Genomic DNA, 24,343 nt, shown 5'->3' with positions numbered 1-24,343 from the left:
GGGGGATGAAAGATGAAGTGAAATTTAAGATGAAATCAAAATTAAAATAAGTCAAAAATTAAGAGAGAAAACTTAAAATGATTTTTTTTTTATATTTTTAATGAAATTAACATGTGTCATGTAGTGATGAGTGTGTGAACACACTTGCTTCTTAAAATGTAGGGCTGATCGAAAAATGATATAATAATATCAGTTCATAATTATTTAGTGGGGTAATAAGACGATTGCAAAGTTAAGGTATCTTTTTTGAAAATTCAGGACAACTTCAATGGTGATTTTATGTCTTTTCTCTATATTTATTATATAAACATAAATGACTTTCCTATTTAGTACTAAGCTATCTTCTTGGTTGCCGACAATTATACAACATTGAGGACTTTCCCATTTGGTATTAAGTTATCTTCTTGTTTCTTTTTAGTATTTTTTAAATTCTTTTTATTTGTCAAAGATTAAAATAAAATATAAAAAAAATATTAGCTAATTATTTTAAATTAATCTATATATATACAAAAAAAACTAAATAATTTGGCTATAGCAAAAAAATAATTAAGAAAAATACTAACGTCACTAGCTTATTTGTCAAAATTTAAATTAATAGAAAGATATATTTTATTTTAAAAAAAAAACTACAATGAAAACTAAATTTTTATCTAAAATGTGACTATATCTTCTTCTTCTTTTTTTCACAAGAATTTTTTAATAATAATAAAAATTAAAGTATAAAAATTAAGTTTAAATTTGATTTTATTTGTAGCTTTTTTCTTTTGAAAGAATGAACAAGTCCTTTATTATATCTTGTTAGTATATGATATATACTGTGGATAGGATAAATAATTAAGGAGTGTGGTAGTTTCAAGAACTCTCATTTGAGGCATCTTTTCTTTGTTTTATGTGCATCTTTTTTTTAAGATTGAATTTGTCCTCTATAATACACTGTAAATATGTGATATATATAGTGTTGATATGACTGGAAAATATTTTATTAGAGGAATTGATCAATCCTTTATGCTATTTTTTTTAATATATGATATATAACATGTGAATTTATAGATGACTGAACAACATTTTTTTCGAAGGAATAAAGTAATTTTTTTATGATACTCTTTCAATAAATGATATATACCATATATGTATCATAAATGATTGAGTTATTTTTTCCTCTATGATATATCATATGATCAGTCACTAGTAATATCTTTTCAGTATATGATATATACCTTGTGGTATTATAGAGGATTGAGCTGTGATATTTTTAAAAGGAATGAGTCAATCATTTATGTTACTCTGTCAGTATATGGCATATATTATGTGGGTATCATAGAAGACTTAGGAGTATTTATCTTTAAGGAATGAATTTGTCCTTTATGATATTATGCCGATGTGTAATATATATCATGTGAGCATTACAAAAGGCTAAGTAGTGTTCGAATGAATCTATCAATAGTACCCTGTCAATATATGATATATACTACATTGGTATCATAGAGGATTGCATGTTTTTCTTTAAGGAATGAAATGTCAATCATCTATGCTATCCTTTTAATAAATGGTATTTATCATATGAGTAACATCAAGAAATAATGAGAGTTCTTTTAAAGAATAAGCTGATATTTTATGATACCATGCAATATATGATATATACCATATATAAAAATCATATGTTACAACAGTACACAACAACTGCTAGTGATTTAGTATACTATATTGACAATCATAATTCCTTATCGCGAATAATTTTAGATAATAAACACCTCAAAGTAAAATAAAATAAAATAAAAAAAGTTAGTAGAGCTAAAGCAAATAATGATCAATTATTGTATATAACAAAAATGTTGACCTTATTTTAGCTCCTCTAAACAAACCGATCCCTTTCCTAATATAAAGAAATAAGTAATTTATTACGTCGACCTACAAATTCACAAAAAAAAAAGATCAACTTGAGAAGCTCATCGTCGAGATAAGTTTGTCAAATGGAACACTTTATTTTATTTTTTGGTTTTTCCATTTCGTGTCCGAAGGCTAGATTAGAACTTTGATTAAATTCAAATTGCGCACTGCAAGATTTATTCATGATGCTCTAAACAAATTTTGCTCTATATTCAGGGTTTGAACTCGAAATCTCTGTTTAAGGGGAAAACAGTCTCACCACAACACTACAATCCATGTTGGTGAGAATCTTTTTCTTCATTGTGTGAACATGGAGTAATCCATACTATTATTATATTATTATATCAATTTAATAAATTATTATTTTTTATTAAAAAATTAAATAGTTGTATGACATATTAGCAGTAGTTTTTTTTATTATAAATATATGCATAAATTGTTGAAAATCTCTGTTTGATTTCTTTTCTGATCACCTCACCTCACCTCACCTCACACCGTTTCCCCTCTTTCCCATATCGGCAAAACCCTAATCCTCCATCTTGGTAAACCTCTTCTTCTCCATTTTTTCTCCAATTCCACCCATTTTTACCGACCCATTAAGCCAAGGGGTCGATCCGTTTCTTCAATTCCATCAATTTTCACCGATTAGATTTAACTTTTTCCTCAATTCCCACTCATTTTTTTTGCCGACCTATTTTGCTTAAAAGATCTTCTTTTCTTTTAATTCTACGAAAAAAATCCAATCTTTCACCATATGGGTACCTTCAGGGTTCCATCGGAACCTTCAAAACCCCAAAATTCATCATCTTCTCAACCCACAACAACCACATCGACCTCTCGGATCGATACGATTAATGGGTCCCATGAATTTAAGGTTGATGGTTACGCCTTATCTAAAGGTATGGGAATTGGGAAATATGTAACTTCCGAGATTTTTACGGTGGGTGGTCATTCTTGGGCTGTTTACTTTTATCCCGATGGAAAAAGCTCGGAGGATAATGGTACCTATGTTTCTCTTTTCATCGCCCTTGCTAGTGATGCTACCGATGTTAGAGCTTTGTTTGAGCTGTCTCTTATGGATCAGAGCGGTAATGAGAGGCATAAGGTTCATACCCACTTTGGTAGGGTGCTGGAGACGGGTCCCTACACACTCAAATACCGGGGTAGCATGTGGTAATTTTTTTGCACATTTGTATCTCTTATTAATCATGTAGTTAAGTTTTTTGTTTTTGTTGATATTGCTTTGGTATATAGTTACATTAGATTCATGTTTCGGGAAGTAAGTTGAATGTTAAATGATGATTCGTTAGTGCCGGAACAAAGTGGGTCCATGATAATAGAATGGATATAGAGGATGCTGAAGCTCTAAGTACTTGAGATTTTGAGGCATATTTGAGTTATTCATTAATATGGATTGTGTCTAGTCCTCAAGTTGTTTGATCTGGATCATATTTTTGTATTCTAATGGATTACATCATGAGCTGTGTTGGTATGTTTACATTTTTGAATTATGTGAATTGAGTGCGAAGGTGCATAAGTTGAAGTTGAATGTTGAGGATAAGTTGTTTGTAAAATATGGAAGGTTCGAATTTTATAACACTGTGGAGAATCATAAGCTTCCTTTTGTTTTACATAGATTTTTGGTGCAAAGGGGATCTACTATTTTGTTTTTGTAGTTGGATGAATCTTTTGGAGTTAAGAGGTAAACCTTACTCTGGCACACAAATTTGAACTTGGTGCGATGTCGTTTTGGGTTTCCCACCTGATTTCTGGTGCCCACTTTATGGCCGTCTAATCTGGAGTCGCGTGATGAAGTCATATTTAGTGCGATATTTATGAAATTTCTTCGATTATCATTAAGTTAGTCTACTTCTTGCTTTAACATGCAATGACTTTGGTTCTTTATAGTTTTTTTTTTTTTTTTTTTTTTTTTTGATAACCGAGAAATCCGTCTGTGACCCGCCCTTTGGACCAATCACAGCCTTCTAAACTCGGTGGATAATGGGCCCGCCCCTCTACCCTTCTCCACTTAAATACCGGGCTTCGCTTTGCATGGTGTGGGGCTTGAACCTGTGACCTAAGCCACAAATCCTCCACCTTTTGCCACTTGAGCTAGGCCTTGGGGGCACTTTGGTTCTTTATAGTTTCAAGCTATCCTTTTTATTTTGTTGAGATTTTACCCTCACTCTGCCCAAGCTTCCTATAACCAAATGAGCCCATGTTTTAAGATCTTACCCTATTTAGCCCCATCATATCATATATCATATATATATATATATATATATATATAAAAGAGAGAACCCTAGGCCCGCCTACGTGGCGCCACCACAAACCAAGATTCCCTTTTAATTTATTTATTTCGAAAACTAGCCTTCCCCTTTAATGAAAAGTTGTGACTTTTTCAGAAAGGTTGTGACAGTTCTGAAGGGTTGCAACTTTTCCAAATAGTTGTGACCTTTCCAATAAGGCACAATAAACATTTGTTCACACTACCCTTTGTTGTCTATAAATAGAGGGATTTCCTCTCATTTTAAAACAACGAAAATTTTGAACTACTTCTTCTTCTTCTGCGCAATTAAATATTTGTGTACTTTGCTCCTATTGAGTGGTTGACTGACACTATTGTTTTTGTATCAATACACTGGTGAATAGATCGTTTTATCCTGAGAGGATCTATTCCTTTAAACCTCGGGTACTAGGGAGGAATAATTTCCTGAAGAGGACACTGTGCATTCAGTGGGCTCAATTTTTTCCTTTCTATTTCATTCTATTGTTACAGATCCTGGTATGTATTTTTTTACAGTCATTAATTTATGCTTATGTTATTAAGGATAAATGATAAGTTATAATTTTAATTTTCCTTTACAATATTAATGTTCATTACTACGTAATCTTGTATGTAAGATAATATAGTGTTTTAGTTTTAATGACGGATAAGTTTTAAGTATTATTTTATAAATTCCATGATATTAAGTTCCCGCGCGAGGTGTGGGTAAATTTACTACTTTTGTATATAATTTGAAATATTTAGAGGAAAAACAATAACTCCTTAATTTGTATAATGGTTTCCATTTTTTGGTGCTTAGAAACTGATTGAGAGTGATATTCATGGTTATCATTACAAATTCGAACATTGTTGGGTGCATTAAGTGAAAAATAAGCAACTCAATTTTTGGGGTTTTTGATAGTCAATTAAAGTGAAAAATAAGCAATGCAATTCAAACATCTATGCAGTATAAATTTTTGCTCCTTCTCTTCCTTCCAAAGATACTCACCTTTTCCAGTGAAATATGCTGCCTCGGGTATATCCATAATTAAGGCCACCTTCTCATATGGCTTCCTAAACTGGACCTCCTAGCTTCTGTGGCTGCAATATTAGGACCAGCCTCAAAATCATATTGTCCTCTAGTCACCCTTAATGTGTTTTTTGCCTCTTATGAAAAAAGTAAAATGCGTGTCACTCATAGGATTATGCATTCTGTTTGGATTACTATTCATTGAAAGTGGTCCTTACTGCATGCGCCTGTATATAGCTTATTGCAACATGGATATTTCATCTGATAGAAGAAAAATGGATCAACTACATCTTAGCTTTATTTCAAAGGTTTTCCTTGGTTGAGGGATGCCCATCCACATGAATTCATTGAGGTCTTAAGACATGTTTGAGGGATAGTGCTCAGCATTTGCTTCATTGTGACGAGTGATTGGGTGGTGGTGGAAAAGATCCTACACTTCGACCATGGTTGGGATTGAATTACCAAGAGGGGAAGTGAGAAAACCAACTATTGGTTTCTGGGGTGAAGTTTTTTTTGGGTGGTGATGGCTGTGATATAAAATAACACATTTGCTACACAATACTGAAAGTAATGTGTGAAAGAAGTATTTAGGGAACTTCTTTTATTAGCTTACTGTCATTTTAGGTAATCTTTTTGGGGGGATTTTAGATCTTATAGTACATGTACTCTTGTATTTCTTTTTCCATCAGTGTATATGTTAACCTTTTCCAGTTTCATGGTTGCCTTTGCAGGGGCTATAAACGCTTTTTCAGGAGAGCATTACTAGAAACATCAGACTATCTTAAAGATGATTGTCTCTTGATCCAATGTACTGTAGGTGTTGTCAGATCATACAATGAAACACCGAAGACTTTCTCCCTGCCTGTGCCACCGTCAGACATTGGGCTTCATTTTGGGATGCTCCTAGAGAGTGGAGAGGGAGCTGATATAAAGTTTGAAGTTGAAGGTGAAGTCTTTGCTGCACACAAGTTGGTTCTTGCTGCCCGCTCCCCTGTGCTTCGGGCACAACTCTTTGGTCCATTGAAGGAAGAGAACGTACAAAGTATTAGAGTCGAAGAAATACAGGCTCCAGTATTCAAGGTTTGAGATTTTCTCTTTCTTTCGCATGTCTGTTGACCTTTCTGTTGTATTATTCTTTATGAAGGGAGTATTATGCCCATTATTGCTCTATGTTATTCCAAGTGTTGTGTGTTCAAATCTAAAAACTAGAAAATGCTGATAAATACACATGACATGGCCGTACAACTAATAGCTATTATGGTCTTCTTTTTCCTTTTTTTTGGTTTACAATCGTCTTTTGTGCTGATAGATTCACATGTACTTGATTGTTTTCCCTTCCATTCCTGAGTGATATTTGTTGCTATCTACAATATGTAGGGTTATATTTTTTATCAGCAGAGTTTTTGGAGATTGCATTTTCACAACCTTTTAATCTCCTACCTCAGTGAAACTATGTATTAGCATTTGATTTGTGTTGTATGTTACTCCTTCTATCTCATTTTGTGTGACACTTCCATTTTTAGTCTGCCTGAAATAGAAGACACTTTTCTGTATTAGAAACTTTTAATTTTTATCTTTACATTTTACCCTTTGTCCATGAAACGTTTCCAGTTATGATTTAGACCTCAAGTTTCGGATGTCTTTTTCCTGTCTTGAACTCTTTGTTACTGTTTAAGTGACATTATTCTTTCTATTCCGTTCTAAAATCACTTCTGAACGTGAAAACAATTAACTTAACACTTTCCATTTTGCACTTGATGAGAAACTTCTAGTACCACACAAATGCTCATGTCTAAGACCACAAGTTTCAAAAGTCTTCATTTCTTTCATCAACTTTGTGCTGATTTAAACTGTCACATAAATTGGAACTGAGGGAGTACCTTCACATTAAATGGGATGTAGGGAATAATATTGGTGCTAAAATTTGGATTTTGTCTTAACAATAGTTAGGCATCAGAAAAATATATCTACAAGGCATTAAAGTCGTTTGTATACTGCTATTCCCAATGGAAAAAGCTATCAACAGTGGGTATATGGTCTTTGCCATGCATTATTCTGAGGCCATAATAGTTTTTTTGAAGGTTGAATTCTTCAGCATTAAGGGTATGCTGGCTACCTCCAAAAAGGGATAATTGCAGATTTCCTATCAAATCTATAATCTGATCTATATCATCTATACAAAGCTGTTTACACCAAAAAAGTAGAGATACTATACAATTCCATTTAACTTTGTAGATGGAATTGGATCTATCTTCAAAACATCTTCCAGACTGACCACCATACACATGATGTTATTAGCTTCCACCATTCTGAGGTTATAATTGTTATTGGATGTTAGATCTGAGCCAGTCTACTACTCCTTAAGAAGTACTGGTGAAGGTTTTTGTACCCCTGCAGTTAACTTTAGCAAGGCCCCTCAGGGAGGATTTTACCATCATAACTCTTGGAATTGTTTGGGAAGTTGCACAAGTCAAAGGACAAAATGATGATGTTGTATCAGCCTATCAGGCTAACTAGAAGTCATATTGTACGTGCAGGATGGAATCATGCTAGCTACCTAATTTGTTGCAGTTGATTGGTTGTGCTTCATGGATATGTTGGTTTAGGGGAAGAAATAAGTTGGAATCCTACGACTATTAGTAGTCTTATAGTCTTGTTTACTAAGATAAGTTGGAATCTGACTCAGGTGCGTAAGATTGATTAGAGGATGACCCTGTTTCAAAGATGAGGACTAGAAAACAATCATTAAAGTATATAGTAGAGATAGTTGAAAAGAGGAACAAGTTGAGTCAAATTGGTAATTCTACGAATGTTAGTAATGGAAGAAAAAAGAAAAAAGATTGAGCCTTCTGTTAGTAGTCTTATAGACATTATAGTCTTGTTTATGTTCAATCGGATTTAATAAGACTACGAGGAGTCTTATAGACATTATAGTCTTGTTTATGTTCAATCGGATTTAATACGACTATGAGGAGTCTAATAGACGTTATAGTCTTGTTTATGATCAATCAGGTTTACTTAATGCGAGTCGGGTTGAATTTTCTGAAATTAGTACTAGTATATTGTTACCCATAAGTAGTCGGAAACAGAAAGCACAAGAAGCGCTAACCTCTGCGGGTTTAAATGCAAAGCAAACTTAAAAATATGGCCTTTAAACAAAGCTAAAGAAGAAGTAATAACAAATACATGTAATGCAAGGAAAAGGAAATACAAGCACAACAATAACTATTAGGACTAAAGAATTGAAATCCGTCTAATTAAGTGAAATCAATGAAGTAAAATCATCAAGTTAGGAACAGTTTAAATTTCTGATTTAGGTGAGATGTTGTAATCTTATATTTTTGAGCTAGTTTTCTAATACTAAAATTTGGACTTTTACTCTTAATCACTAATAATCGTTCATATATAGTTTCTCAACAATTAACATATCATTTTGCCAACTACATCTATTATCTAGTACTGCCGATACGTGCCTTAGAACCTTAATGCTGGCGTTGTCAAAGGCGAAAAGCTCTAAAGAGTGTTCCAGGTCAATTGGCCCCCTAGCGCAATTGAAGTGGACTTTAGTAAAAAAAGGTGCGATGAAGGAAAAAACTAAGTAAAAATATGTCATTCAAGAAAAATATAAAAACCTCATAATATTTTCTTTTACGACTAACTAATACACTTATTTGCCGATTATATTTGTTGTTTAGTACTGCTAGATTCAAGATGAACTCATGGGCAGTGAGGCGCATGCCTTAGTGCCTTGCCTACACGCAAATTAAGCAAGGCAAATCACCTCCCCCCTCCCCCACAACCCCCCGGAGCTTCAAGGTTTAAGCCTGCCACCTTAAATGAGCCTTTGACAACACTGCTTAGAGACTACCAAAATGCCAATAAGTGAGACGAAGCACATAACCTGGTTTTATTGACTTCAAGACTTTTAAGCGTGCATCAAGTGAGCCCTAGACACCACTACTACTGTTAGCTTCATTTAGTCTGAAAGAACCGGAGTTCGACTCTTATATATTTTTTTCCGTTCTTACGAAATTCCATGTAAAGTAGGTAGTGGCCCAGCCCCTTAAAATCAGTAAATAGCGAAACAATGTGTGTGAGAGAGAGAGACGGGGGCAGCTCAAACACACTAGTGGCCTACAGCCAGAATTGAACGGAGGCCTTGAACTTTTTCTAGACCAGTCTATTCTTCTAGCTCTTTATGATGCAAAGTCATCAATAACCTTTCTATAATCGATTTCTTCTTATAGTTCTTTTTCAATTGATAATATGGCCAATCCATTTAATCTTTCTTGAGACGGTACTCCAGAATGATTTATGTCAAACTTCTTCTAATTATTCTTTCCTCTTATGTGAGAAGTTTATTTTTCTAAGAATAGTACTCTATTTTTTTTGTAAAGAAAACTTGCAATCTATTATTGCTATAAAAAAAAATGGGCCCCTTCAGTTTTGTGGGCGCAAGGCACTAGCCTTTTTCTCAAGGCTTTAGAGCCGGCTCTGGAGAGAGAGAAGTTCCCTTTTGTTGTTTCATCGTAGAAGCAGAAAGGTTAGGACCATAAATTGTCAGAGCCGGTGGGGAACATCATGTTATTTATTATATGGGATCTCAAACTCAATTTTGAGCATACATATTAAGAGACCCGCATTCGAGTGGCTCGAGCTCTCTTCATTGCTCACAGACCAAAAAATATTATTTTTTAGGATTAATATCATCTTAGACCCCGGGGGGTCGGGGGTGGGGCTTACTTCAGTGGGCCAAATGAGTTCAAGTGTTTCAATTATACACATTTGAGCTCAAGACTGGTTTGATCTTATTGGTATTTGAAGCGAGCTTGGCTTGCAATACTGGAGTGGAGCTCAAACACCTATGATATCGCTAGACTCTTTTCTCCTGTTATATTTCCTAGTAATTTCTACGTTGGCTTGCAATATGATTTCTGTCTTTTTTTCCTCTTGAGAGTCCATCAGGCTTATTGCTTCTCTCTTTTCATGCTTTACTTTGTACTGTTTCCTCATTTTATTAGCATTCAGATCTCTCTGCAGATTTTGTCATCAAATAGCACTCACACTCTATTACACTTGATATTTCCCAAGTTTGAACATAGTGAACTTGGCATCTGTGATTTTTAATTTTAAAAAGCATTTTGGCATCTGATAGAACTTATCTTTTTGTTTTTGTTCTCTTTTCAGGCGTTGCTCCACTTCATCTATTGGGATGCCCTCCCTGATTTACAGGAGCTTGTGGGTCTCGATACAAAATGGGCAGTTGCTTTAATGGCTCAGCATCTGCTTGCTGCAGCTGACCAGTATGGTCTTGAGAGATTGAGAGCACTTTGTGAGGCTAAACTTTGCGAGGATGTTACAATCAACACTGTTGCTACAACTTTAGCCTTGGCAGATCAGCATCACTGTGTCCAACTGAAATCTGTGTGTCTTAAGTTCATCGCGTTGCCTGAAAATTTGAAAGGTGAAGTACTGACGCCTATTAATTGGAGAACTTTTCTTTCATCAGTTATATTATTGAGCCACCATTTACTCACAGTGAGAAGTCCTTTGTCAACTAAGCCACCAAGCAAAGCATTCCCAATATTTTCCTCTACTGGAGATTGTACTCATCTAGTGAACTTTTGCTTGATAGTATCTCTCAGTCTTCAAAGTGTAGTTCCATTTTAGGTTGCAGCATTGGCGTTTTTCATTTTTTCTGCAACTGGACGTGTCATCTCTTTGCACTTCAGTGTTATGTCCTGTTAAATAATCTTTGACTGGTTTTCAATTTGTTTAAGCTTTGATGCAACCAGATGAACTCAATGTGGCCTGTTAAATGAATCTGTTTTTTTTTTTTTTATCAGCTGTGATGCAATCGGAGGGATTTGATCACTTGAGGGAGAGTTGTCCTTCTGTCATCACGGAATTGCTGAAGTATGTTGCTGGGATGAATGAACATGCAATCATTTCTTATGTACATGGTGGGCACATTCTGGATGGCACTGATGTGAATGGAAGAAGAGTGAAGCAAAGGATATATTGAGTGCAAGCCACATATTTGATGCTGCGTAGCAAATTTATAATGAAATTGCTATTATTCTTTAGCAGTCCCAATTGGTAAAGTAAATTGATTGTATTGCTAGTTCTATTTCCAAGGTGCATATAGTCCAGAAATGCTATCGGATTGTCGGTCTCTCATATTGTTCTGTTTCTGAGTAAATGATCTTTAACCTTAGAGGGTGGATGAGGAGGTGCCTACAATATGTGTAGTAGGTGCTCAACCAATTCTCTATTTAGGACAGTGTCTCAACAGTCATGCTTGGTTGGTCCAAACACCTGTTGATTCTGCTATAGTGTGATTTCTTTCTTTCCCTTTGTATACTGAAGATTTTAATCTTGTCAAGTTAAAGCCTATTCGGCTGACTGGTCCGACTTTTTGTGTCATGTCCTGGTTTTCATGTATGATTGATGATGATTTCTGGTTTCCATTTTGTTCACATACCCATGGCAAACAGGCGGATCGAAAATGAGTCAGGAGAAGATGGATGAAATATCCGACTTATACCATATTTGATATGGATAAACCCAATGAATAATATGCACATTATCCGTATTATTTGTTGCTTTTTATTTATTAGGTAAAGAAATAAGTGGTCAGATTACTAAGATTATTTTTCTTATGCTTTCTATCCTGTTAAAGTGTGTTTGGTATGTAATTTCATGTTTTCCTAGAAAATATTTTGCTGGAAAATGAATGGTCCTGAGTCAAGATTGAGAGATCAAAATTTGAGTTTGAGTCATGGTCGGATTTCAGCTCAGGTCTAGACCTATTTCGGGTGGTGAGGTTTAAGGGGAAAAAATGTATAACTTACATAAATTTCATAGTGTAAGGACATAAATTACATTCTATCTCTATTCTTCTTCAATTTACAAAAATCGCTCAAAATCAATGTTATCTTGATACATAGCAAACAAGTTAGATACACTAAATTTGATAAATATGCAATTGTGAAAGATTTCAAGTTGATAAGATACATTTTTTATATAATGTATTATTTTATAGTTGATATTAATGTATCTGATACAATAAGGTTGTGAAAGGTGTATGTAAGCTAAAATAAAGTGTATTTATAAATGTATCATTTTGTTGTTGATAATAATGTATTTGATACAATAAGATTATCAATTTTTACGTATTTATGTATCAAGATACTTAATTTGATACACAATGCTTTATCAAAATAAACTAGATACATTGAAAATTAAGTATCATATGCATAGAAAAAAAAAGAATTGTAGCAGTGATATATCGAATCAATAATAACACTAATAAAGACTAATTTAAGATCCAAGATTAAATAATGTATCAGCGTTTTCAAGAACAAAAAAAAAATGAAAAATCAAAAGATGAACATAGAGTTAGAGACAATGAAAAAGGTACCTAAATTGAAGTTGAAATAGTTTTGACAGTTAAAAAATTGATTTTAAATATTAAACGTGAATGAGAAAATAATTGCTAAGATTGTGTGACTAAAAATAGAAAGTGATTTGTGGAGTGAAATAAGGAAGGGATAAACATTATTTTTGGAAGTTAGGATTTATAAGGAATTTTGGAGGATTCGCCGCTGGAGGAGTAGCTCTCCTGCCTTAAAGTCTAATAATAAAAAATTATTGAATGGTCACTTTCCATTTCTAGTTTTCTCATAAATGCACTCTTTGGAAATCTTGCAAATGAGCAAGTCTTTAACGAGCTATAGTCAAGGTTTAAAACGTACCCATGGGTATTGAGCTTTGGTTTGTCGTAGATTTTGAAATTTGAAACTTAAAAAATTGAGTTTTTAAAATTGTGATTTTTAAAACTTGAAATTTTATTTGGACATGCATTTCTACTTGGAAAAAATTTAAAATTTTATAAGTGAAACTGGAACTTTTTCTTTTTAGGATAGATTTTTAAAATTTGATACAAAATCTATTATCAAACGCTCACTTAATTCAAATATTTTGATATAAAAAAAGAGAAAAAATTTGAAATTTAAAAATAGATTAATGAAAGTAACTGTGGAAAGATTTGTGGAGTGAAAAAAGGAAGGAAAATCATGAGTAGGAGGTTTCAAATTAATGTATCCGGAAAAATGAATGATGGGAGCAAAAAAAGGGATTTTTGATATTTTCTGAAATAGTAGGGAAAATAAGAAAATATAATAATAAATGATGCGTAGTTAGGTAATTTTTCCTTGAATAATTAACCCATTTAAAATGGATTGAATCGAACCAATAATCATAAATTTTATCCTATAAGTTACCTTTTCCCCCTTCTTTTCTAATTTTATTACTTTGAGTTTCTTAAAAGTTGAAACTAGGTTTTTTAGGGAATTGTGCGAGTACTACTTGTACATCACAAACACTTATTAAGTTTGCAATACAGCTATCCTTGTTTATTAAAATTAATAGACAGAAGAAAATGATTCAATGAGCTTTATGAATTTATTTGATTAAAATTAATAAATTTTGTAGGTCTGAATTTAATTAGCCTGAATTTAGTGGAATGAGTAGTAGAGGGCCATTGATGTGGAATTAAGCACACTTGATTCATAGGAAAAGAAAAGGGATTGTAAAATCTCTAGAATTACGGTGTATTCAAGAGAGGTGGGCTTAAAATGATATTTCCTCCGTTCACTTTTACTCGTCACACTTTGATTTGACACTCATTAAGAAAATAATTATTGATAGGGTATTTTACCAAACTATTCCCTATTAAATGATGTCTTGAAAAAGTTTTGAAAAATATTTCTTCCATTCACTTTTACTTGTCACTTATTTCTAAAATAAATTTTCATTTTTAGTAGTCACTTTTGACATATTAACAAAAGACAATATACTTTTTCCATGTTTTACACTCAATGCTCAACATTAAATACTTATTTTTCAAACTAAGTATTTAATATTAAGGATAAAACATGAAAAAAGATTAATATCTTTTTTTAATATAATGAAAATCTATTTTAAAAAATAATAAGTAAAAGTGAACAATGACTAGTAAAAGTAATAGTATTGGAGAAGATTATAATGGAAATAATAAGAGAAAGTAAAATTAAAAAAAATAAAGAAGAAAAAAAGAATACAAAAACAAACAGTTTGGGCGAGTAATGACCACTCATCACATCCCATTAAAACTTGCCTGAAGGATCATGTTTTTGCAAAGCCCACAGCCTACACTATTTATTCAAGCCACCAACCCACAACTCTCTTCATTCTCCAGTGTGGGATATTTACTTCCAAAGGCTTTTTTTTTTTTGGATAAAATATTAGATGGCTGTTGGTTCAGCATTTGGTAGCCCTCACCTTGCTAAAATTGTTGTAATTTTCTGGGAATGTTTGGTGGGGCTTTGGCCATTATTTCACTGAAGATTGAAAAAGTGTGTAGACAGATATGAATCTTGCTAAAAAGTTTTGCAATATTGAAGATGATAATGGATACAAGAAAGGAAAATCAAACGACAACTTGATTCTGAAGAAGAAGATGACGACGATAGAGTATAGTACTGATGATTATGAAAAACAAAAGGAAGCCAAAAAAAGGGTGGACTTTCATGTCAATATTGTACGTGTGAAGTTTATCAGATCATGACTGAAATAATGGAGTTGAGATTTTGCAAATGGTGATATATGTTATGCTTGAAGTTCTGATACACATTATTGCGTTGTTACTACTTCTACTACTACTGATTTACAAGCATTTATTGTGTTTTACTCTTATTTTAGTCCTGATTTCACTTGCACTTCTGGATACGATTTGAATCAGCCCATACAACATAAATTCAAAACTTCTTGTTAACGAAAAAAGAGGGATCCACATCGCAACATGTATCTAGTGTTGCATTGATCCAACTTAACAATGGCTCGAAAGGAGGGATTCACAAGAAAATCCATGTTCCAGAGAATCGGTGATGCTTCAATCAAAAGTTTCATGTCCCTCTTCTGCTTTACAGAGTGCAGGAACATCAAAAACATAGAGGTCCTTATTTAATAAAGAATGTCATAGGTTACACGTTAGGATCATCAATGTCTTAGTCATTAACAAAAGTATAAAGCGTCTCTACAGTTTTTCTGCAAAGAATGAAGGGAGAGGGGAAAAGAACAAACATGTAGAGGTAAACTGATATCAGTAGTAGTTCATGTCATCAGCTTCCAACATCCATCTTTATCACTTGCTTCCATTTCTAACGAGATCACAGAACAAGAGTTGCCCATGGAGGAGAATCCATGCCGAACCTTTTAAACTTCAGAGGACAAATATAAGTAACGAGTTGTACATAGATGTCTGAACCAACCAACCAAAATCACACTGGGATTCTTCAAGTTCATGTGCCCGCATCAATTACCAAGCAATCCTGAACTTGGCATTATGTGAGAAAATTACAGCTGACAGTCAAATTAGCTTGCATATGGTGTGTTTTATGAGAACCATCCTTGGGAAAATGGAAAGCTTAGTGTAACATGGCTGATCGGAGATTCCAAATTTAATACCATTGATTACCAGGTCCACCTGGTGCTGCAGCTACTTTTCTTGCTATGTACTGTTCAGGTTTTGACTGCACCCCATTTGAAACTTCAGTACTATCTTCACCCCTTTCATTTTTACAGCTGGGATGTCTTCTAGGGTATGAAGTATTGGAAATGGGATATTGAGTCGGACCACCAGGGTTCCTTGCAATTCTTCGCTGTTCAATGACTTCTGCTGCTGTCGCTGCTGCTCCACAGTTGTTGTAGCGCAACACTGAGCTGACCACCCTCCCAGGTCTTGCAGCACCACCTGCTGACAAATTCTCCTCTTAATAACATAGTAATGGCACTACATTCTAAAGCAGCCTGGTATCGCTTAAGCAATGTATCTCTCCTATACAAATAGGGAGTGAGCACACTAGGCCATCATGTATCAGTTCTATCTATATCTGTTTTTCATTAATAAGAATAATAATAATGAGCCAGAGAAGAACAGGACTTGACATAGAATTTCTCACCATTGCAACTGACTTCATCCTTAGTGACACTTCAAAGAGTTAATTCAGAATGAGCTACAAATAGAGTGGTGCACTGATACAGGTGACAATACACGGAGTCGGATTCACTTAGACAGTAACAGTACATTATGGGGTGTATAATATGCAAGTATATCAGAGCTTTGTAAACTGTACTCTCTATTAGTTTATACTTTTGCTTTCTAGATGTCCATAAAGTCATAAACATCACCAACTTAGTGCTGATCATTCGAGTAAAATTCCTTTATTTACTGATAAAAAATAATAGGAAGAACCAAAAAAAATAAAGAAGAGAGTACACGGTCTTAAAAAAGAAAGAATGCCTCGAAAAAAAACAGAAGTATGAGCAGTGTGATGGGAGACTTCTTAAAATCATGGACTCCTTATATTTAAGAGACATTTTTTCTTTTTTAATGACTGTATTGTATTAATCATATTTAAGAGACATTTCTCTTTTCCTATCCCCTCCCCCCCACCCCACCCCCAAGGTGTCTTGATGCGTTTTGTAAATCCTGATGCAGTCGGTGTCTGCACCTCCTTGTTGCTATTTTTTCATAAAATTCTCTTTTCCTCATCACAAAAGAGAAGGTCAGCGAACTTGCCAACACACTTTGGTGTGTTTGGTATGGAGGAAAATGTTTTCCAATTTTCCTATGTTTGGTTGATCAAAATGTTTGGAAAACAAGCTCCTTAAAATGAGGAAAATGACTTCCCTAATGGAAGTAGGGAGAACAAGTTGCATAAGTGACGTTTAAGTTTGTTGCTCCTCCCCACCCACCCAACCCTCACCCCCAGTGGCGGAGCTAGCATAGAGTTAGGGGGTTCATCCGAACCCCCTTCGGCGGAAAATATTACTATTAATACATGGTTAACATTAATTTTTACGTATCTACTAGTAGATGTCGAACCCCCTTCGATTAGTTCGTGGTTTACTTCTTCAAATTTTGAACCCCCTTATTAAAAATCCTAGCTCCGCCACTGCTCACCCCCCTTGACCATCCCACTTCCGTCACCCTAGAACCCCCACCCCCCATTCCTACCCACCTCCATAACGATTTGCTAGACAACATATAATTGCTCTTGGATAATATTTTTTTGCTTACTTACCAAATACTAGAAAATAAGAAAGAGACGCCTATTTTCCAAGAAAGTATTTTCAAGGAAATCATTTTCCGTCATACCAAACACACCCGAATCATTAATTATCAGGCTGTCAGATTAGAAATCTCTACTAACACTCACATTTCGTGTTCATGCAAATGCACCGACTAGAAACTTAGAAGCAAATGTATAAACCAATAACTAAGTCTTTCATGATAAAAATGTCTGCGGACACCACCGTCTCTGACTTTATTTTCAATTACAAATAAAAGATGAGTTGGCAGAAGTCAAAAGGTCTTTAAATAGTTTGCCTAGGAAACTTACACTTAAATCACCTCAAACATCTGACAACCCCCTAAATATAATGTGCTAACACTTCACACTTCAGCAAACATCTAATACTTCAAAGTTATCTTTTTCAAACACTATAAAAACTATTTCCAACATCCAAGACAATTTAGTCCTTGAAAGAATGTTAATACCATGAAATTACTAATATTACACATTGTTAACTAACGAATAGGATTACTCCAAGTGATTCAATTGTACATTTTTGGAGTAGGAGAAAACATTAATATATACAAGTACACAGTTAAACAGCATGAGAAAGGTTCATAAATACTAGTATACCAACATTTTGGATCATTCCAAAAGGAAAACTTGTCGCCTGAGACGGGGGAATACTACTTCTGTGCTCACAATTTGGCAAGACAGAAATTTTAACATGTCTTTTCCAGGTTTTACACATGTAGATATCCAACAAATCATTGCATATGCTAATTCATTCAAATTCGCAAGGAACTGCAGCACCCCAATATGTCTTACCCCATAATGCAGATGGAAGAAAATAATCATGAGTGCATACACCATCATCAATACAAAAAGGGAATTCTACTCATTTGAATATAGCTGGCGACGATCAAAAGAGAGACTGAATACTACTCTCAGAAAAATAAAACCATTTGAATATTGATGGCAACAATTAAAGGAGAAACATTAGTACTCCTATCAGAAAACATACTTCCAGCATTTAAAATATGAAAAGAGATCAACAGTCGGACCCTACTAGAAGTGTTAACAAACTAGTGAAATCAAACCTTGAACATTCTGAGGAACTTGTAGAGGCAGCCTTGTCATGGGGATCATTGAACTCCGGTCCGCTTGTGGTTTCTCATCTTCTTTGATAGAGCACTTAGAAAGATCATTTGCAACTTCAACTGGATTTTGCACTGAATTGTCTGAATATAATACACAAGCCCTGTATCTATAATTTATCAGTGGCTAAAGTTGTGCAATAATTGAGAAATGTCTGATAGCCAAAACTTGCAGGGCCTTCCTTTTGTTAGAAAAACTAGGAAAAGAATAAAAAATGGTCAAAGGAGAAAGGATTTGATCAACCAGCATGACTGCCAGGGACTAACCTAGGCAGGGATGATGAGTGCTGCCTCTCAGGTGGAGCAGCGGCGCCTCCTTTGCCATAATGCTCTTCAAGATATGCAAACTGCTTCTTGAATTTGTCAACGGCACTGGCGAGTGACACAAGAAACTATAAGTAATCCTTTTTGGCTCCAGTCAAACGATGAAACCATTTATGTTTCTTAAAAGGAACAACAGTAAATAGCACTCTATAATTAGATTTTTATAAGTAATAATGAGCTTATTGATATAAGACCAAGTGATCGCTGAAATGTACCATAGCAGAATATTATGGTTGCCACCAAAGTTTCTCATTCACCCATTGCCTCACTCCATAGATTTTGTAATGCAGCTAGCTAAGCATGCATACACAATTAAGCCAGAAATGATAGTTTTCTCTTAGAGGAAGGTTCTCTAGTGGGTTAAAAGCAGTCTGAATGAGGCTTGATAATAGAACATATTTTTAATAATAAGCTTGACATGACTGATCAAGGAGAGAACCAAGTACCTGTACACCAGTCATTCTTGGGCATACCTATGATAGTATCAAGTTTAACTTCTTGAGATAATGAGAAAACTTAAGTCAAAGTGCCATATTTCCCCTCCGTTTGTAAGCTTCTAAAGTTGGCTACATCTTTCTCAAGCAATGTCAGATGAACCATGCTATTTTCTTTATCAGGCAGATGAATCATAATTCATGTGATCGGCAAAATGAGGGTTGACCAAGATACTACCACATCCAAGTATGGGAAGTTTATAGATCCAGATGGCTACCTTCAATATAAAATAATAAGCATACCGTCATATCAAACGGGGTTGGTTTCATTCCAAGACCTTCCTAGAGTACAAGAAATCTAGATTTACCCATTTCTATGTCAAAGAAAACAAGACCAGAATCACTCCCATTAATCCTACATTAAAAGAGTTCTCAAAAGTTTGACTAACATGGAAATGAAGTTAAGAGTTCCTTTGAACTCTGAACTACCCCAAGGAGGAGAAACGAACAAGAAGTCTGCCCTGATTCACAATACCGGTAAAGCAGTTTACCCCAGAACTACATTGATTAATTAACTTTTAATCAAAGGAAAAACATGGAGGTTCCCAGTCATACCAAATGGAAGAGTTCAGCACTATAATTAACTAAGGAAATAGCCGAAAGAAAGAGAAGACTTCATGTGAAGGACGTGAGCTTAAATAGAAGTATTGAAACTTTTTCAACTCTATCCACCTTTCTAAGGAAAAACACGAAATTGTGGCCATGCCACCTAAGATGCCACACTGAAACTTAAAACATATTATACAGATGTGCTATGAACACATTGCCATGCACATGCAAATAAGAGGTATGAATGCGGAGAAAACCATGCAATACACAGGTTCAAAGACAAGAAAAAAACTCAGTTTGAGATAAATGTACCTTGGGTACATGAAACTTGTTGGTTCTTGCCCCTCTAAGAACTCCTTCAACATTTTTGGGTGGTATTCAAGAATTTCTCTGTATATCAGCTCCCTCACATCCTCCTTTGTTATCCTTCGCCTTTCAAATTCGAACTCCATTTTTGTAACTGGTTGAGCAGAAGGTTCTCTTTCCACTTTGGCTAGATTTCTGAAATATGGATCTGCGAGAGCCTGAATTTTGAACAAGGAAAAAAGCCCAATTAGGAGCTGGAGTCACAAATAATACAACTTTGTGGAAACAGATAGAGATAGTGTATTTGTACCTCTTCTGCGTTAGGACGATCCTTAGGATCAAAAGCAAGCATCCTTTCTAGCAAACGAAGTGCAAGGGGATCTGCATGTGGAAACTTATGGGAGAAAGGTACAGGCTTTTTCTTACGCATACTGCTCAAATACCTCCGAGCCTTTTCATTTCTTATCTATAGGCACATAGCAACCATATATTAGCCACAAAACTATCAGAGTAGACCATCTTGAGTTCCAGGGAAAAAGTAGGGACTTACCCTGGCAATGGATTCTGGGGAGGGTGTGCCCAACAGATCGGTCATCAAGTCTAATTGGTGAACCACATTTTTACCCGGAAATAGAGGCTTCCCAGTCAATAGCTCTGCAAATATGCATCCAATGCTCCATATATCAATTGCTGGTGTATACTGAGGACAAATCACAATAAACTGATCTTAGAATGTGCTGTTATCATAATAAAATGAAGAAAATTATAGCTAATTCATCAAGAAATCAGAATAATTATCCAAAGCAGAAAAGTGTATATTCACACCTTAGAGAAAAATGATCCACACAATTCAGGAGCCCTATACCACCTTGTGGCAACATAATCCTACAGGAACAAATAACAGGTGATGTTAGATGTTACATGTTCCTCTAATCTCATTAATAGAACTATTTTCGAAGTTAAAAGTTTTGTGCAGAGCATTAAGAAGCATACAGTCCAAAATATAGCTGTAGGAGTATCATTGAAGGCCACTCTTGCAAGACCAAAGTCGCAGATCTTAAGCTTGCAGTCAGCATTTGCTAATATATTTTTGGGTTTCAGGTCACGGTGAAAGACATTGGCTGCATAATATTCCAACATAGAGGCATTGTTAGAATTGGAAAAACATAAATATGGCCTTTGTGGAAGAAAGTCATAGTAATTAAAGCACAATCTTGTAGCCAGCATACAACCTGTGTGTATATATTTTAGCCCTCGAAGAAGCTGATAGAGGAAAAATTGATAATGTTCCGGCGTCAGATCATCATTTGCTTTAATGACTTGATGCAAATCAGATTCCATGAGTTCAAAGACAACATAGATGTCCTTGAATTCCCTCCGAGAAGGAGGTAACAATATATGCTTGATTTCCACTATATCTGGATGCCGAAGAAGCCTAAGAAGCTTGATCTCACGAAGGATACGTGTGGCGTCAGAGACATGTTCAAAGATGTCATTTATCTTCTTGATTGCAACTTTTTCCCCTAGATGGGTATCATACGCAGAGCATACTACACCATAGCTACCTTTGCCAATAACTTCCTCTATCTTGTATCGGCTCCCTTCACCATATTCAGTAAAGAAATCTACATCTCCAGACCCCTGCATATTCATATTATAATTCATAAGATGGGTTATAAGATCTGTCAAAAATGGATCTTATTACTATAATTCAATTGCTACACACGTGATATCTTAATAGGAATGTTTTTAAGTGTGCAGCTATGCTATTCCAACCTGCACAAGCTATGAGGAATTCACAGATTTCTTTTTTATCAAAACTGTATAAGTCGACCACAACTGTTTATCAATAGAATTGGATCATAGAATTAAACTTGCACAATACCACAGTACAACATTTTTTAGGTCTAATATGTCAATTAGCCTTAAACCTCACCACATATCAAAGCCTGAAAAGAAGATCCAGTCACCGCTTAACTAGGTTCCTAAATTATACAACTCTCAACATATCAATCCTCCAACCAATTGTCCTAAGCCAGATAACTACAACAACAACATACACAGTGGGATCCCACAAGGGGGGTCTTGGGAGGGTAGAGTAAACGCATACCTTACCAGATAACTGATTGCCCAAATTTAAATTGGTTCTCAATCAGACGATCGCGTTATTAAGTCAATTTTCTAAAGCTAATAATAACCCACAATCAAAAACCATTACTACTGAGAAAAGGAACAACAAATCTAAATGGTTGTAACAACTAGGTTAGTACTGTAACTGATTCTACCATACTACTTATAGCTTCAACTAGTATCCAAGCTGACAAATTTGAAAAGACCCTTACTTTTTTTCGCTGATCAGGCTGCATACTTCAGGTGGCAAGCATCAAAACCACAAACAACAGCTAGCAATAGCAAAAAGGTCAAGAATCTTATCCAAAAAAAGTAACTCAACCAAGTTGACTTCCACCCTATAGATCAAAAACTATACCTAGAACCCAAAAGTAACCACACAAATGATCAGATTCAAACAACACCCACCAACAATCTTACAGTTCAAACCCCAAAACAACCCCAAATCTCAGGAACAGGCAGAAAGGGTAAAGAATGGGAAAACCTTGTACAGCTTTCAAGATCCAATATGAGTAAAAAAAGAGTTTGTGGGTGGCACTATATGACAACAAATTTGGGATATAGCTGTAAATAAAAGTACTCCACTAAATAGAAAAAGCTCAACAAACAAACAACAGTTGTCAATGATTTAGAAATGCACATACAACAATGTTAAGATTGAAAACTGTTAATAACTATGCTAAAGATACAATTTTTAGAGAGAGAAATTGAGTAAAAATCAGATCTTGGAAACACCCAACAAGAGAGAAAAGGTAAAGAAGATGGAATATCTCTACTACTGTATGTTCAAGTTTTGTATAAGAGAGAGAGAGAGAGAGAGGAAATAGGGAAATTTGGATTAGAAAATTTCTATCCATAAAACTTTGGGGACCATATTAATAATTTTCTTTTCTTTGGGGGTGAAAAGGACACAATTTCCCACTGGAATATATTCACTAGATTTTACAGTTATATATATTAACAAGATTTTTTGCTAACATTTAGTGGTTAGCGAGCAATTTGGATTAAGACTAATAATTTAGTATATTTATTTGGTAAAGTAGTTGATTTATTTTAATATTTTCTCCTAAACACCTGAAGAAAAATATAGTTACTTCACTTTTTTTAATAAAATATAATCTTTTGGTTGCTAAATTGGGGAATGTTGTAATCTTGATAAAAAGTCTAAAGAGGTCATAATTTGGACTAAAAAAAGAGTGACTTGAGGTAGCTAACACTTGTAATTTGTGGAAAATTCTTGAATTGACTAAACTCATATTGTAACATAGGATTATTTGACTAACTTCTGCTTAGCACAATTTTTTTCATCTGATGTTCAGTATTTGTAGTTATACGCGATTAAATTTAGATTCGCTCTAAGGTTTAGTTTTTGAAAAGTAACACTTCCAACATGATTTTTCTCATTTTTCAAAAGCTTGAATCTGAAATTCTTGATTAAAAATATTGATCGTCACATATTATGTATATAAAACTAACGTATTCAAAGAAAAACTCCAAAATCTTACTTTTTAAAAAGATTTTATTATTTATTCACCCCCTTTAATAGCTTGGATATTGTGACTTTTTATCTGTTAATTAATATTAATGTACTCTAATGATTCTTTAAGAAAAATAATAGAAGTGCAATTGAACCATTTTAATTTCTAGGTAAGAGGGGAGATTGGGTGGGAGAGAGGGCTAGAAAGTAATTATTTGGTATAAATTAACTTTGTTATAATATAATGTCAAATTTGAAAGTTAAAACTAAAATATTAAATGAAGTTATCAATTTAATAAATATCAAGAGAATTTTAGGATTAAATTATTAATAAGTAATTTATTTCTTAGAAATTATTGGATAAGTAATTTATCTCTTCATTGGATTTTTCTAATTGATTAAAGGGAAAAAAATTAATACCTTAAAATATAAGTTATCGAAAATATTATAAATTACTACTTTACAGTAATATTAACTATGACTAAGAAATAGAGATAAATTATGCTTAAAACAAACTGCACCTCACATTGAAGCCATCTAAAATGTGAGAAACAACAACCAAAAATGGAGTGGGGGGGGGGGGGGGGGGACAAAAAAACGACAG

The 24,343-nt window shown here is 34.3% G+C and overlaps 2 protein-coding genes across 4 annotated transcripts; one reads left to right on the top strand and one right to left on the bottom strand.

Annotated features, from left to right (window-relative positions):
- The first annotated feature begins 2,340 nt into the window (after positions 1-2,340).
- Positions 2,341-11,651, top strand: LOC102602768 (BTB/POZ and MATH domain-containing protein 2). 2 transcript variants are annotated; one of them, XM_006339357.2, is made up of 5 exons: positions 2,341-3,060; positions 5,915-6,263; positions 10,371-10,647; positions 11,030-11,218; positions 11,250-11,651. In XM_006339357.2, exons 1-4 carry the CDS (start codon positions 2,642-2,644, stop codon positions 11,206-11,208), a joined length of 1,224 nt encoding a protein of 407 aa, XP_006339419.1. In that variant the 5' UTR covers positions 2,341-2,641; the 3' UTR covers positions 11,209-11,218; positions 11,250-11,651. The 2 variants fall into 2 exon arrangements, with proteins under 2 accessions (XP_006339419.1, XP_006339418.1); XM_006339356.2 differs by having other exon boundaries at positions 11,030-11,651.
- Positions 11,652-15,110: 3,459 nt separating this feature from the next.
- Positions 15,111-23,081, bottom strand: LOC102602427 (mitogen-activated protein kinase 15). 2 transcript variants are annotated; one of them, XM_015311243.1, is made up of 10 exons: positions 22,475-23,081; positions 21,365-21,773; positions 21,126-21,253; positions 20,958-21,017; positions 20,683-20,832; positions 20,443-20,598; positions 20,139-20,350; positions 18,727-18,831; positions 18,403-18,569; positions 15,111-15,978 (listed from the first exon to the last, which is right to left on the bottom strand). In XM_015311243.1, the coding sequence occupies exons 1-10, from the start codon at positions 22,496-22,498 to the stop codon at positions 15,686-15,688; spliced, it is 1,704 nt and encodes a 567-aa protein (XP_015166729.1). In that variant the 5' UTR covers positions 22,499-23,081; the 3' UTR covers positions 15,111-15,685. The 2 variants fall into 2 exon arrangements, with proteins under 2 accessions (XP_015166729.1, XP_006339417.1); XM_006339355.2 differs by having other exon boundaries at positions 18,403-18,563; positions 22,475-23,080.
- Positions 23,082-24,343: the final 1,262 nt, after the last annotated feature.

Source organism: Solanum tuberosum, unplaced genomic scaffold (assembly GCF_000226075.1).
Source record: "Solanum tuberosum cultivar DM 1-3 516 R44 unplaced genomic scaffold, SolTub_3.0 scf00010, whole genome shotgun sequence".
NCBI classification, from domain to species: domain Eukaryota; kingdom Viridiplantae; phylum Streptophyta; class Magnoliopsida; order Solanales; family Solanaceae; genus Solanum; species Solanum tuberosum.
The sequence above is the reverse complement of the archived record's forward strand: the minus strand, read 5'-3'. Positions and strand labels throughout refer to the sequence as shown.